General features: G+C 45.7%; 1 protein-coding gene across 2 annotated transcripts in view; it reads right to left on the bottom strand.

The window, feature by feature from the left end:
- Positions 1–16,284, bottom strand: part of tppp (tubulin polymerization promoting protein) — a 78,804-nt gene that overhangs the window by 46,968 nt on the left and 15,552 nt on the right. Inside the window, exon 1 of one of the 2 annotated variants that reach the window (XM_085989094.1) lies at positions 3,152–3,421. The exons of the other annotated variant lie outside the window; for it this stretch is intronic. Coding sequence (XP_085845220.1) covers positions 3,152–3,349 — 198 coding nt within the window. The 5' untranslated portion in view covers positions 3,350–3,421. Of the gene's footprint in view, positions 1–3,151; positions 3,422–16,284 lie in introns of those variants that run through there. 2 annotated transcript variants of the gene reach the window in all.

The raw sequence follows: 16,284 nt of genomic DNA, 5'->3' as shown, positions 1-16,284 counted from the left end.
TGAAGGCTTGTAGGGCTGGAGGTGGTTACATAGATAGGAAGGGCCGAGGCCATGGATTGATTTGAAAACAAGAATGAGAGTTGAGGCATTGATGGACTGGGAACCAATGTAGGTCAGTGAGCACAGAGCTGATGGATGAACGAGACGTGGTGCAAGTTAGGACACGGGCAGCAGAGTTTTGGATGAGCTCCAATTTATGGAGGGTGGAATGTGGGAGGCCAGCCAGGACAGCATCGGAATAGTCATGACTAGAGGAATAAAAAAAGGCATGGATGAGGGTTTCAGCAGCAGATGAGCTGAGGCAGGGGCGGAGTTGGGTGATGTTACGGAGGTGGAAGTAGGCTGTCCTAGTGATGAAGTGGATATGTGATCGGAAGCTCATCTCGGGGTCAAATACTACACTAAGGTTGCGAACAGTCTGGTTCAACCTCAGACAGCTGCCAGCGAGATGGATGGAGTCGGTGGCTAGAGAACGGAGTTTGTGGCGGGGACCGAAGACAATGGCAATATTTAATTGGAGGAAATTTCTGCTCATCCAGTAATGGATGTTGGACAAGCAGTGTGACAAATCAGAGACAGTGGAGGCATCGAAAGAGGTGGTAGTGAGGTGACACTCAGTGTCATCAGCGTACATGTGGAACCTGAAGTCGTGTTTTCGGATGATATCGCCAAGGGGTAGCATGTAGATGAGGAATAGGAGGGGGCCAAGGATAGATCCTTGGGGGACTCCAGAGGTAACAGTGCGAGAGTAGGAAAAGAAGCCAATGCAGGTGATTCTCTGGCTACGACTGGATAGATAAGAATTGAACCAGGCGAGGGCAGTCCCACCCAGCTGGATGACGGAGGAGAGGCACTGGAGGAGGATCGTGTGGTCAACCATTTTAAAGGCTGCAGACAGGTCGAGAAGCATGAGAAGGGATAGTTTACCTCGGTCACAGTCACACAGGACATCATTTGTGACTTTGATTAGGGCCGTTTCAGTACTGTGGCGGGGTGGAACTATAATTAGAGGGATTCAAACATGGAATTGCGGTAAGGTGGGCATGGAATTGATAGGCAACAACACGGTCGAGCACTTTGGAGAGGAAAGGGAGGTTGGAGATGGCGCAGTAGTTTGCAAAGACAGAGGGGTCAAGGGTTGTTTTTTTTTTGAGGAGACGGGTGATGATGGCAGATTTGAACAGAAGGAGGGCCGTACCTGAGGAGAGGGAACCATTAACAACACCAGCTAACATGGGGGCCAGGAAATGATGTTGGGTCATCTGCAAACGGGCAGGAATAAGATGTAAGGAGCAGGTGGTGTGCATCATGGACATGATGAGCTCGGAGAGGGTGTGATGGGAAATAGGAGAGAAACTAGAGAAAGATGTTAAGAAAAATCTAGGGCTGGGCAGTAAATACCAGCTTTACCAGTGACACCCATATCTCAAGAATGAATAAAAAGAGTTGCATCTCCCAATTTGAATCTAAACCAGTTGTTTCTGCTGGTGCTGCACTTTTTCTTAAATGTCATGTCAAAGCAAGAGCAATGAAATCATATCTGACTCATTCCAATCCACCTAAAATTAAAACTAGGCCATTCAGGGGTGATCAAATGCTTTGCCAATTTGGCTTCGGTTCCAGCTTGGAATTACAGAATAATTTGAGGGCCATTCAGCCCCTCGAGCCTGTTCCAACATTCAATTAGATCATGGCTGATCTGTTCCTCAACTTCATTTACCCACCATAGTTCCATATACCTTTATACCCTTGCCTAACAAAACTCTGTCAATCTTAGTCTTGAAAGTTTCATTTGACCCTCAGCAGCCACAGCCTTTTGGGGGGGGGGGGGGGGGGGAGAAGAGCATCCTAGACTTTTACTACTCCTTGTGTGAAGAAATGCTTCCTGACATCACCCCTGAATGGCCTAGTTTTAATTTCAGGTGGATAAATTGATCCCCTCCACATGGGAAGCAATTTCGCTGCTCCTACCGCCTGGGGATGATTTTCTACTTTAAAAAGGAGTTATATAACTACACGCTGTGGTTGTTGTACGTAGAGAGCTATACGATTAGTGCATTTACTCCCCCAATGGAGAGTTTTTGACCTCTGGCCTGTAAGAGGAAGTTACCAGCAAGAGGTGAAGCTCCTCCCCATTCAGCATCACTATACAACAAGCAGTGCACGAAAGCAGCCCGAGTTTATTCACGCTTTGATTTCAGAGAGAGGGCTAATCCAAAGTCCACCTGCGTCCTTTCGGGCCGGGCCGGGCCGGGGGCAGTGGATCAGAAGCTAAAGCCCTGGCCGATTTCTCCCCCTCTAGCGCCTGGGAACCTCAAAGCCAATTGCAGCAACTGCCCCAGGCCCGATGAACCAACTCCATACAGACCAGGAATCAAACCCAGGATTTTCATAGTCTGTATTACTCTGTATGCGGCCAATTGCAGCACTAAGGAACCTGCAATATTCAGTTCTGACGAAAGGTCATCGACCTGAAACGTTCGCTCTATTTCTCTCGCCACCGATGCTGTCTGGGCTGCTGAGTATTTCCAGCATTTTCTGTTTATATTTCAGATTTCCCGCAACCGCTGTATTTGACCTCTGCAATATTTTTATTGGCCCAGATTAATGTTTAACACAGGAAATAATGGCAGTTATGATTGGTAGCCATTCCCACACTCTACTTGTGCATGCTGTGTACCGCAGCGGTTGCATTTTCACTCGTGTATATTGTAAGTTACAGTGATGTAGAACAGCAAGACCAAAAGTGACTTTACAGACGAGTAACAGACCGCAAAAGGACCCCTCACAGCACAGACAACGCCGAGGTCCTACTCTAACCTCCCACACCCCAGCCTCAGACAGACAGCTGACTGAACACCTTGTAGTTAAGAGTTCAAAGTCAGGCTCCTGATGCCACATCCTGTTTTGTGTCACGATGATATATAGACAACGAAAACAATGTTGAAAAGTTAAAGAAAAATACAGCAAACCTTTGCACAGACACCAATGCAAATAAAAATACAAGGGAAGGTTATCATCAGTCAATAGCGCAAATATGTAAAGACTGCAACATTGCGCGTCACCCCTTAAGATACAAAGATAGTTTTCTTCCCCCCTCCCCTTTTTTTTGTGAATGGTCAGTGATCAGATCAGCCCGCCCGATACTCACAGCCGCTCCTCGCCGTCTCCGCACAAGCAGGTAAACCCAGACCCAGACCCAGCGCTGGTCCTGGGCAGAGGGGGCGGGCGGCGCAGTGCAGAACCCCGCGGGCGCCCATTGGCCCGTCCCTTTGCACCCGGTCCCGGAACTCGGCCGCCCATTGGCGGAGGCGGCCGTCAACCAGACTCGGTAATTGACACAATTCATCCCGGCAGGGCTCGCACTGATGTCACTGTTACAAGGCGGGGACGCGCAGCTGCCTTTGCCCTTAAATGGGAGTCTCCCGGGGGGTATGGGGATTTCCACACCCGCCCCTCGCACATTTACTGCAATCTTTCTCTCGAACCCGGGGCAGTGTGTTTTTATGTCTGCGTGTGGGTGTGGCTGTCTGTGACTGAGTCTGTGTAGTACGTGCGTCTGTGTCTCTCTGTGGTATGTGTGTGGCTTTCTGTCTATGTGTCTCTGTCTATGTGTGTAGTGTGTGTCTGTGTCTATGTGTGTAGTGTGTCTCTTTCTGTGCGTATGTGTGTCTGTCACTGTCTCTGTCCTTTTCACACGTTATTTGAATCGCATAACTCACATGAGTTGGTGGCAGCGATTCAAGTGTAAAAATGGGTTTTGGATGAATTCCCTGTGGAAGATTTCCCGTTATGTGTCTCACTCTGGTTATAAACAACAAAAGTGAAAGGGGGTTGACCGGATTGTGACCTGCCCCTCAGTTCTGCATTTGTTGTTAATGTAATAACGTTCAATAAAAATAAATCCGTTTGACTTGGGTCCAAGAACGTTGTTTGTGTCGGAGACACACGCCCACAAAACTCTCGGTGCAGCTCACACAGATGATTTACCGTTGGCTTGATGAGAGTTTATTTCCCAACCCTAAGCCCGAGTCCGAGATTCGAATCCTTTTCAGATTTCGACCCCAGCGCGGTCAGTGGTGGACTAGGAGTTTTATTTCAGATTAAAATTTGAAATATTCTTACATGAATACATTTGCCAACTGCAGGTGTCGTTTGAGCCGTTGCTTTGATGGTGCTTTTCATGTTGAAATTCAATAAGGTTTCCTGTTGGGAGTCGACAACATTGAACAGTGGACAAATCCAAGGTAAAGGTAGGTGATTCTGAACAGCCTGTCAGGTGTGTTCTCATACCAAATTGTAGAGCGATTCGTAAACCACCAAACTGGAGCATGGTGGATCATTTATTTTACCATTACATTCCCAGAATCATACAATTTTACACCACAGCTTAGCCCATTGTACCTATTCTGGTTCTCTAAAAGAGCTTGGCACCCAATCCCATTTCAGTTTTGTTTTTCTTTTAGAAATATTTATCAATTATCCTTTGAAAAACTATTTCAAATTCAGTTTCCACCATGTTATGTTAGGACAGGGAATGGCCTAATAACCCTCTGCAATAATACATGTAATTCCTCCAGTTACCAACTCACTGGCCAGTAGGGTAGCATAGCATATTTATTATTTTTATTTCATTACACAGAGATAAGTTTTATTCAATTGAACCAAGTGAATCTGATCATATCTATTGGCCTGTACGTGCATCTTAGTGTGGAATAAAGCAGCATAACAATTCAAACCAAACCTTGCCTCACCTAGTGCCAGCATGGTCTGCCATCAGAGAAATTGAAAAAATGCACATGTAAAAGACATGGATATCCAGTTCAGGTCACAAAGGAGCTTCCATTGTTACAGCCCCACATCACACTATCATACTAGTAGATACATGATAGTTTGACTGAACACCCATAAATGTAAGCTGCACGAGCAGACACGGGAGTGAGTGATGCCACTGACCCTACAAAAATAACTCTGACAGACCCGATTTCATAACAGAAGCAAGAATCAGCTGGGTTTATTAAGCTTCTGTTCCAAAGATTAAACACGTTCAGAAAAATTCATGAAGAGGTGGAGTTGTGTGGGAATCCCAATATTCAAATCATTACAATAAAAAAAAACATAAAACCAGCATTTGTTTTGCAATCTGGGTCTGTTGGAGACTGATTGATTGCTATGATTAGGCAACAACTCTATTATTCATTGCACCATGTGACTACCAGGATGGTAGATGGCTAACTAGATGGTCTTTGGTCTTCATCTAGCAATTCCTATGCTCCTATGTAAACTTAAACAATTCCCCTCAACGACAGACCCTTACTAAGCAGAGACTCAAATCCAATAAAATAACCAAAACAAATATGAAAAGAATTTGACAAAACAACTTGTATTTATATAGCGCCTTTATCATTGTAAAAAGGCCCAAGGCACTTCACAAAATTTGATACTGACCTACAAGACATTAGGGCAGATGACCACAAGTTTGGTCAAAGAGGTAGGTTTTAAGGAGCATCTTAAAGGAAGAGAGAGAGGTAGAAAGGACAAGAGGTTTAGGGAAGAAATTCCAGAGCGGAGGGCCTTGGCAGTTGAAGGCACAGCCACCAATGGTGGAGCATTTAAAATCGGGGATGCTCAAGAGGCCAGAATTAGAGGAGCGCAGATATCTCTGGGTTGTGGGGTTGGAGGAAATTACAGGGATAGGGAGGGGCGAGGCAATGGAGGGATTTGAAAACAAGAATGAGAATTTTGAAATCAAGGCGTTGCTTAACCGGGAGCCAATGTAGGTCTGCGAGCACAGGGGTGATGGGTGAACAGGACTTGGTGCGAGTTAGGACATGGGCAGCCGAGTTTTGGATGACATCAAGTTTATGTAGGGTAGAACGTGGGAGCAGTGCATTGGAATAGTCAAGTGTAGAGGTAACAAGGGCATGGATGAGGGTTTCAGCAGCAGCTGAGCTGAGGCAGGGGTAGAGTCAGGTGATATTCCGGGAGGTGGAAATAGGCGGTCTTGGTGATGGTGTGGATATGTGGTTGGAAGCTCATTTCGGGGTCAAATATGACACCAGTCTGGTTCAGCATCAGACAGCTGCCGGGGAGAGGGATGGAGCCGATGGCTAGGAAACAGAGTTTGTGGCAGGGTCCGAAAACAATGGCTTCGGTCTTCCCAATATTTAATCGGAGGAAATTTCTGCTCATCACACAAACAGTCTGACAATTTAGAGACTGTGGTGGGGTCAAGAGAGGTGGTGATGAGGTAGAGCTGGATGACGCTGTGTTTTCAGATGATGTCACCAAGGGGCAGCATGTAGATGAGAAATAGGAGGGGGCCAAGGATAGATCCCTGGGGGACACCAGAGGCAAAAATATTTAAAAAAAAAAAAAAAATGAATGGGACTGAGGAAGGAATGCTTTTCAACTTATGTCACCTAATTTCAGTATTAAATACTTACAGGAAAAGTAAGACACAAGTCAAGTGTGGTGACATCTCTCTCACTTAGACTGTCCCAATTTTAGTCAGGCCTTAGCAGTGCACCCTTTTCTGCAACATTGTGGTTTGATCCCATTTCTCACAATTTCCATTGCATGACTATGGGGAAAGAGCGGGGGAGTGGGACTAATTGGAAAGCTCAAAGAGCCGGCACAGGTACAGTGGGCCTGAAGGGATAATTACTAGTCCTAGTCCCTTTAGGGCTACTCCGGATCAGGCGTATTTCTCAGACGTTCACCTTCAACTAAAGTTTGAGGTAGCCAAATCCTAAAGACGCTTAATTGTGTCTAAAGGTCCGGACTATCTCTCCCTAAAGGAAAGGAACAACCTGAAAATGTTACCATCCTCCAGATAGTACTTTTAATAAGCTTAGCTAGACTGTAACGTTCCGGATATTATAAGGGTCTGGAAAACTCCCCCAGAATTCTGCAACTCCTCACCAAAGAGTGTAGAGAGATTGAGTTTGCGAGTTTTTGATACAGAAGTCTTGTGAGACTATTCTAAAAATATATAGATTTATTAAAGAACCAACATGCAATTTACAGTTGGTGAGTCAATCGCAACATTAACAGTTCCAAAAAGAGAAAACTTACAATCTTATCAGAGAAACTTACTTTCAAATCTTAACTTTGCTACAGTTTTACAGTTCTTAAAGTCTACAGCATATCCACCAAAATCAAATACCTTTGATCCCCGATGTACAAAGAGTGGTAAACTACAGAACTGCCTCTGAAGCAGAGAATCGCTTTGCCCGATTAAAGCGAGTCTACTATCCCATTTGAGAGTTCAATATTTATACCCTTTTCCAGTGGTATTTCCTTTAAGGATGCAAGCTAATTATCTCTAGTCATTTTTCTGCTGACCTCTGCAACTCTTACTGCCAGCTCAGCCAGACTCATGTCTCATCTCAAGGTGTTCTAAGTTTACCATATAAAAAAAGATGTGACAGCAAGTGTTCCTTACTTGATGTCATCTTTATGAGGGCAGATGTTCCTTACTTTATGTGCTTCTTTATGAAGTGTAAATTAGAACACCTTATCCAGGGTGAACCACTGTTTCGTTCCAAAAAGTTCAGCCTGTCGGAGCCCTTACCTTCTGTTTCAATAAGGTTTTTTATTCAGGGTCAACAACTACCTTATCTCAATAGCCAGAATGCTTTCATAGCTATTTCATAGTTCGGTTTCTAGATTTCCAAACCCAGTTTGTCATGTTTTAATAAGGTCAGAATTCTTTCATAAGATAGTGTATTTTTCTGAATAGGTTATATGGCTTATTCCTTCACAGGCCGAATGGCCTCCTTCTGTGCTGTATGATTCTGTGAACTCTGTATTCTTTCTAAGACTGCTAATCTGGTGCCAATTTTGTGCATTGCATCCATATTCAGTAAATGCTGGATTGAGACTTTCTGTAGCTTCCAACCTGTGGGTTCCTTATTTCCACTTCACAACAGGCTTGCTCTGTTGCTTGGAGCTGGCTTGCACTAGTTATTTTCTCGGACTATTAGACATCGTGTCCTCTTGAACTGCAGCAGCAATAAGCAATAAGGTTACCCAAAGGTTCTCGAGTTGCAGGCTGGCACTAGAACTCTGCAGCTCTCCAAGAAAGAAGCTTTTTGTCCCATCAGTTTGGACTGGATTCAAACCCAGGTCACAGAGCTGGAAGGATAGTGTTTTAACCCACTGCATCAGCCAGTCCCTGTTTCTGCAGCTTCCTATTGCACAAGACTAGAAGATAAATTCAAACTGTATTGAGCTGTCCTGGGCTGCAAACAACCAGAATAAAAAAGCTTTATAAAAAAAGATAGAAATGCCAGAAATCTTAAATAAAAGCACAAAATTCTGGATATACACAGCAGGTTCATCATCATCTGAAAGACAGGTGGGACTCAGAGTTCTAGTGAATGATCACAGGCAGAATGTTATCATGCCTTCCTCTTTCAGACTCCGATCAGCCTGCTGTGTGTGCCCAGAACTTTCTGCTTTTGTTTTTGAACGAGATGTCTAATTCATCTGCTCAGCTTGTGGTAAAGTGCCAAGCATTCACATTGTGGCTATTCTCAGTGATGTGCTGCAGTATTAACACACCGAGAACAACAATTTCTAATGCATATTTGGAAACAACCATCTCATTCAGAGAACAGGGAAAACTGTGGAAATTAATATAAGTGGGGAAAAATAGACATTCGATAAGATACCCTTTCGGTTTTTAGTGTTAAATTGTGAATGAAGCTGGTGTCATGCGTCCTCTTTGCCAGATCTCTGTAACCAACTTATTAAACATTTGAAAGAATCTTTGATAGTTAAACTGGTTTGCACCAACTTTTAAATTGATAATTTTGGGAGCAGACTGATTTTTTTTGTAGCCATCAAGATAAGCTACGTCAGTACCTGTAGTACAATTTCTATTTGTGTCACTCACTGTCAACACGGTAAATATTGTGACAAAATACAGTCGAAACTTCCAAAGGGAAAATATCCTCAAAAATAAAACAACAACACCATGGCTGATATAAAAGTAAGAAAGAACTTGTATTGATATAGCACTTTTCACAACCTCAGGACATCCCAAAGCACTTTACAGCCAATTAAGTACTTTTGAAGTGTAGTCACTGTTGCAATATAGGAAACAGGGTAGCCAATTTGCGCACAGCAAAGTGATAATAACCAGATAACAGTTTTAGTGAGGTTGGTTGAGGGATAAATATTAAGTAGAATTACATAGAATATACAGCAGAGAAACAGGCAATTTGGCCCAACCAGTCAATGCTGGTATTTATGCTGAACACAAGCCTCCTGCCTTTCTTCCTCATCTAACTATCAGCATAACCCTCTATTCCCTTCTCCCTCATATGCTGATCTAGCGTTCCCCTTAAATGCATCTATACTATTCGCCACAACCACTCCTTGTGGTAGCGAGTTCCACATTCTCACCACTCTCTAGTTTCCTCTGAATTCTCTATTTGATTTCTGGGTAACTGTCTTATACTGATGGCCTCTAGTTTTGCTCTTCCCCACAAGTGGAAACACTCTGTGTCTACTGTATCAAAACCTTTCATATTAGGTCACCCCTCAGCCTTCTTTTTTCAAGAGAAAAGAGACCCAGCCTGTTCATCCTTTCTTGATAGCTATAACCTCGCAGTCCTGGTATCACCCTTGTAAATCTTTTTTGCACCCTTTCCAGTGCCTCTATATCCTTTTTATAATATGGCGACCAGAACTGTACACAGTACTCCAAGTGTAGTCTAACCAAGATGCGATACAAGTGTAGCATAACTTCTCTAGTTTTCACTTCTATCCCTCTAGAAATAAACCTTAGTGCCTGGTTTGCTTTTGTTATGGCCTTATTGACCTGCGTCGCAACTTTGTGATTGATGTATTTGTACTTCCAGATCCCTTTGCTCCTCTTAGATTCTTATTTTCCAAGTAATATGTGACTTCCTTATTTTTCTTACCAAAACATAACACCTCACACTTATCTACATTGAAATTCATTTGCCAATTAGATGCCCATTCTGCAAGTTCATTAATGTCTTCTTGTAATTTGTTTCAGTCCTCCACAATGTTGACTATCCTTCCCAATTTGGTGTCGTCCGCAAATTTAGAAATTGTGTTTTTGATTCCAAAGTCTAAATTGTTAATATAAATTGTAAACAGGAGAGCTTGCCTGCTTTTCTTCAAAATAGTGTTGCGGGATATTTTACGTACATCTGAGAGGGCAGACGGGGCCACGATTTAATGTCTCATCTGAAAGACAACAACTTGCATTTATATAGCACCTTTAAAGTAGCAAAACATTCCAAGGAGCTTCACAGGAGCGATCATCAGACGAAAAGTAACACCGACCTGCGTAAGGAGATATTTGGACAGGCCACCAAAAGCTTGGACAAAGAGGTAGGTTTTAAAGAGCGTCTTAAAGAAGGAGAGCGAGGTATAGAGGCAAAAAGGTTTAGGGAGGGAATTCCAGATCTTAGGGCCTAGGCAGCTGAAGGCACAGCCACCAATGCTGGAGCGATTTAAAGATGGCACCTTCAACAATACAGCACTCCATCAGTCCTGCACTGGATGTGTCAGCCTAGATTATGTGCTCAAGTCTCTGGAGTGGGACTTGAACATACAACCTTTTGATTCAGAGGTGGGCGTGCTACCACTGAACCATGGCTAACGCCTGTAAGGGGAAATCAGGTTATTATATGAAGCAGGGGAAAATCCAGGGCGATAGGGTGAGCTCAGGGCAGTGGGATTAGTTTTGGATTGCTCTAACAAAGTTCCAGCATAGACGCTAATACAAAAGCAAAATACTGCGGATTCTGGAGATTTGAAATAAAAGCAGAAAATGCTGGAGATACTCAGCAGGTCAGGCAGCATCTGTGGAGAGAGAAACAGAGTTAACGTTTCAGGTCGATGACCTTTTGTCAGAACTGGAAAATGTTAGAGCTATAACTGAGTTTAAGCAAGTGTGGGAGCAGGGAAAGGGGGGCGGGGAGGAAAGAACAAAAGGGAAGGTCTGTGATAGGGTGGAAGGCAGGAGAGATTAAATGACAAACAGGATGATGGTGCAAGTCAAAAGGGTTGGTAATGGGAAAAGTAAAGGAACAAAATATGGGTCTAGAGGAGATGTAAATGGGAATAGCAGAATCATTATCAACAGCTGCTGTCCGAAAAAATGGGAACACTGGTTATGATCTGAAATTGTTGAACTCAATGTGGAGTCCGGAAGTCTGTAAAGTGCCCAATTGAAAGCTTCATTAGAACAGTGTAGGAGGCCAAGGACAGCGAGGTCAGAGTGGAAGTGGGGCAAAGAATTAAAATGACAAGGAACAGGAAGCTCAGGGTCACGCTTGCAGACTGGATGGAGGTATTCAGCAAAATGATCGCCCAATCTACGTTTGGTCTCCCCAATGTAGAGGAGACTGCATTGTGAGCAGCGAATACAGTATACTAAATTGAAAGAAGTACAAGTAAATTGCTGTTTCACCTGGAAAGAGTGTTTGACTCCCATTACTATTACAAAACATTTCAACCTTCCACTGTCACAGCCAATGAATGTACAACATAGACAGCCATCTTTATTTCTTTTGGCCAACACAAGTTTAACAAAGACACCATCCTTTGTAAAAGATAAATGGAAAAGGTTCTATTTCCCAAGGATAGACAGTTAAGAGCAGAGTTCTACAGGTCTTTTTTCTGAATCTCCTATTCACAAATAAATTGGAAGGCGACTCCTTGTAATATCGTAAAATTTGCTGATGATATCAAGGTACGAGATTAGGAAGAAGGATGTCCTCGGTGTAGAAAAAGTATAAACAAGTCTTCAAAGAATCAGTTACAATTAGAAGAAATCTTCTCCCAGTTGATAAATAAAAGGGAGATAAACAGCAATCAAAAATATCCAAGAGAAATAGGGTTAAACAATATTTGATTTTAATCTGGCAAATTGGAAAAAGGAAATGTCTAGACATCCACTAACAAAACTAGAAAAAAAGAAAAGGATGCACATGTGAGAGTATTGATCAGTCGCTGAAATGTTCCCCTCAATGCAAAGCTGTTAAACGTAATCAGATACTAGGGCCCATCTCGAGGGCAAGCAATTGTCAATGAAACGAGCGATTCTAAAGTTATACCGCACTATTGAGGCCTTATGGAGTGGGACTAATTGGATAGCTCTTTCAAAGAGCTGGCACAGGTACGATGGGCATAGTGGTCTCCTTCTATACTGTAAGATTCTATGGGGGGAAAATTAAGTTGGTTAGCACCTCCCATTAGCACTTGGTGGGGGCGTTAATGGGGCGCTGATGCAGTAGCACCTGGGCAAGGCGAATCCAGTGCCGCCCCCCCCCCATTGTGCCACTGCTATCTGTTACTGCCAGGGACCTCACCGCCAGGCACTTCGTGATGTCAGTGAGTGTGCAACACTCACTGGGTGCCCGATCTGCCAAATTCATTTTCGACCCCTGCCTTAGCGCCTCGCCCCGACAGCGACAGGGACAGGAGGCATCAAGTAGGCGGATGCTGGCTCCAGGGGTGGTATTTAAAGGCATCCTCAGTAATGAGTCGCAGCTGTCAGGTTAGTGCTGTTTCTCTGCTTCCTTATCAGTTTGACATTGTGCAACAGTTTAATTCAGTCATTTAAAGGTTGTTTAGTATCAGGAGTGTTGTGGCTACTAACAATTTGTTACATTTATTCTTACAACATATCAAAATGCTACACTTGGTTGCATTAATGGGGGCTGTACTGGCAGTCGACCTTTCCCTCCAGGATCTACGGCGGAGGCAGCGAGAAAGATTGGAACATGTAGCTAGAGGGAAAAGAAGGGCCATGAGGGCTCTCAACAGGAGGTCTTACTCTCCGAGGGTATTCTAAGAGCACTTCTCCTACCTCCAATTAAGTGAGGAGCAGTGTATTAGAAGGCTCTGCTTCAGCAAGGAGGTGGTCACAAAACTCTGCCACCTCCTGCAACCAGACCTTGAGTCTCAGATCAGGGCAACCACAGCTCTCAGTGGCAGTCAAGGTCACCGTCGCTCTCAAATTCTTCTCCAGCAGATCCTTCCAGTCTGCAACAGGAGATATGGCTAACATCTTGCAGTTTGCCGTCCATCACTGCATCCGGGAAGTCACAGAGGCTCTCCACAGTAGGAGAAGGGACTATATTTCCTTCCCCATCACCAGAGAAAAGCAGGACGAACATGCATGTGGCTTTGCCAGGATAGCGGGCTTCCCCATGGTGCAGGGCGCCACTAACTGCACCCATGTGGCTTTGCAGGCACTGCATAACAATCCTGAGATCTTCCATAACCACAAAGACTACCACTCACTTAATGTGCAGTTGGTGTGCGACCACACACAATGAATCCTCACCATCAATGCCCACTATCCTGGTAGCAGCCACAATGCCTTCATCCTGCGCCAGACTGGTGTGCCAGCACTCTTCCAGCCACCATGTCAAGCTTGCGGCTGCCGCTTGCAGACAAGGGCTATCCACTCTCCACCTGCCTCATGACTCCCCTCCGCAACCCCAACACTCCTGCCCAGCACTCATATAATGAGAGCCATGCCGCCACCAGGAACATCATCGAGCAGACCATCGGGGTACTCGAGCAACGGTTCCACTGCCTTGACCACTCGGGAGGAGCCCTGCAGTACTTGGCGGAGTGGGTGTCCTATTTTGTGGTGGTCTGCTGCATGCTCCACAACTTGAGGGCCCAGCCCTTGCCACCAGGGATTGCAGGACCACCTCAGGAAAAGGGAGAGGAGGAGGAGGAGGAGCAAGGAAGGAAGCAGCCACTCAATTGACCTTCCGGAAGGTCGGTCCGTGATCGCCTCATCAGACAGCGGTTCGGATAAATGAAACCCCAGATCCCCGTTGCTCACCACATCCCCATCATTCCATCCCTGTCGTAGGCCATATCATAGCCTTAAGCTGAAATGACAGACACCACAAAATAATCCAAACTGAATGAATAAATTTATCAATAATCAGTGAACACATATTTACACCAAAAATGTTAACCCTTGTGCAATCTTGTTACTGTGCCTTTGCCTACTCTAGTGCTCCTATTAGAAGCTCCCTGTTGCTGCAGCATGGCTGGTGGAAGGCTGCTGAGTGTCTGTGAGGGGAGACTTCAGATGGCCTTACAGGACGCTCTCGACCAGCTTTGGGCCTGGAAGGGATGGCTGTAGACAGTACCACCTCAGCATGGGCGGCAGCAGTCTGGGCTGGCTGGATGACAGGCAGCGGCAAGGGCAATGGCAGGAATGCTGTCATCCTGCTCCACTGATCCACTGCCACTCCCCGGGGCAGCACCTCAGCATCCCTAGCAATCTGTTGGAGCACATATTGCTGGCCTGCTGCGACACCATGAAAGTCCCGGTCGACGGTGGTAGACCCAGCCATGATGGCAGCAGTCAGAGCTTGCATGGCATCAAGCTGAGACTGCATGAGAGCAGTCTGAGATTGGATGCCAGCAAGCATAGACTGCAATACAGCACTAAGACGTTGTATCGCTTCCACCTGTGCTGCAACCGAAGCTGCCAGATCGTCCATCACACGCGGCATCAGGTCTGGGTCGCCACGGTCTTTCTGGGAGTCTACCATCCTTTGCAAACTGGAAATGATGGGCTCCGTGGTGTGCGCAGAGCTCTGTGCAATGTTGGAGTCAGACTCCTCCACGCTTCTTACCATTGCCAAGAGAATCTCGGGCACCTTTGCCATTGTACCTATTATCTCCGTGTGCATGCTATCACCCTTCTTCTAAACGCCTCCCCATCGAGGTCCTCATCTGAGTCCTGTGCAGCAGAACTCGCGCACAAACTCACCCTGCAGAGAGCTGGCCCCCGAGCTACCCTTTCTCCCTGGCCTTGCTGCAGCCCACTCGTCCCCAGTGCATCATGCTGTGCAGATCCTGCTACTATACTAGCCTCTAAAGGACACATAGTGCCAGTATCTAAGCTGGTGTCTGCAGGTGAGACATGCAGTGACGCGGTGTCTTCTTCCTCCTCCTCTTCTCCCGCCTCGCTCTCTATGGTGCCCTCAGGGACATGCTGCTCAGGTGCTTGCTCATTATCTGAAAGCATAAAGGCACAAGATTCGGGTTAAGGTGAGGGGAGGGGGGCAGGAAGGGAGAAATGCATGGAGACAGCATGATTAGCTGGAAAGCGTGAAACGCTTGTGGGGTGAGGGGGAAGTGGGATGCGAGAAGAAAGAGTAGGGATGAACATACCATTGTTGTCCCCAAGGGGGCCAACTTCACTGATGGCCATGGCGCCCACCACCTGAGGTCCAATAATCTTCAGCACTCGAGTCTCCAGCTCAGACAGTGGGTGGGTGTTGGCTTGTCCCCCACTTGTGCGCGCCTGCACCCTCCTGTTGTGCGCCACCTTGGCCTGCAAGAGAAAGGAAAGTGTGCGAGTGAGTGTGGAGCAATGTGTTTGAGTGGTGTGCCTGCCATAGTTGAATAGCTGTCAGTGTGCAAGGTGTAAGATGTGGGTGAGAGTGTTGGTAGGTAGAGATTGTTAGTGGGCGAGTGCTGGGGGTGTGGTACTTTGGGCACTGTGTGAAGATTGTGGCACAGATGGTGGTATGTAGCATTTGTTGAAGCATTGACCTCACCCTGACCACCCAAGTAAGGTCATTAAATTTCTCCCTGCACTGTGTGGAGATCCTGGGGACCACAGTGCTGCCCAAGATGTGCTGGGCTACCTCCCTCCACATGGTGTGGAAGACATGCAGCGAGGGCCTCCTGCCACTTGCTGGGTACAGCACTGCCCTCTGTCTCTCCACAGTGAAGACCAATGCCTCATCACTGAATCTGCAGGCTCTGTCCCTGGGATGTGGGTGTTCCATCAGTGCAGCTTCTTGAGTCGTCCGGCTCCTTCTACTTGGCCTGCTTGTGCTTGCTGAGGCAGCTGCACAGCCAGCAATGCTGAGAATGAGGTTCTGCAGCATCAATGAACCTCCCCTTTAAGAACTGGAAAGAGCCTGTGGCAATGTTGACTTGTGATTAGACTGCACCTGATATTGGTCAGCGCTTCGAGTTTAACGCCACTGAGCTAGACCATTAGTGCTTGATTTAGCGCTCTAATCCTTGCTTTGTGCAATGAGATTGAATTTTGCGTACAGTCTGAATTATTAGTGTCTGTCGTTAATTCTCAAGCTTTTCTAAAGTTAACGCTCATTCCTGGGCTATAATGAATTTCTCCCCCTCTGACTCAATGAGTAGAAGGGATATGGAATGTCAATGCCAGTGCTTGGAGCGAGGATGTTGCCATGAAGCCTTGTACTTGCCTCTCTGACGGAACAAGGT

This window comes from Somniosus microcephalus, chromosome 5, assembly GCF_052327205.1.
Source record: "Somniosus microcephalus isolate GS21.2 chromosome 5, FLI_Smic_1.0, whole genome shotgun sequence".
Lineage (NCBI taxonomy): Eukaryota > Metazoa > Chordata > Chondrichthyes > Squaliformes > Somniosidae > Somniosus > Somniosus microcephalus.
The sequence above is the reverse complement of the archived record's forward strand: the minus strand, read 5'-3'. Positions and strand labels throughout refer to the sequence as shown.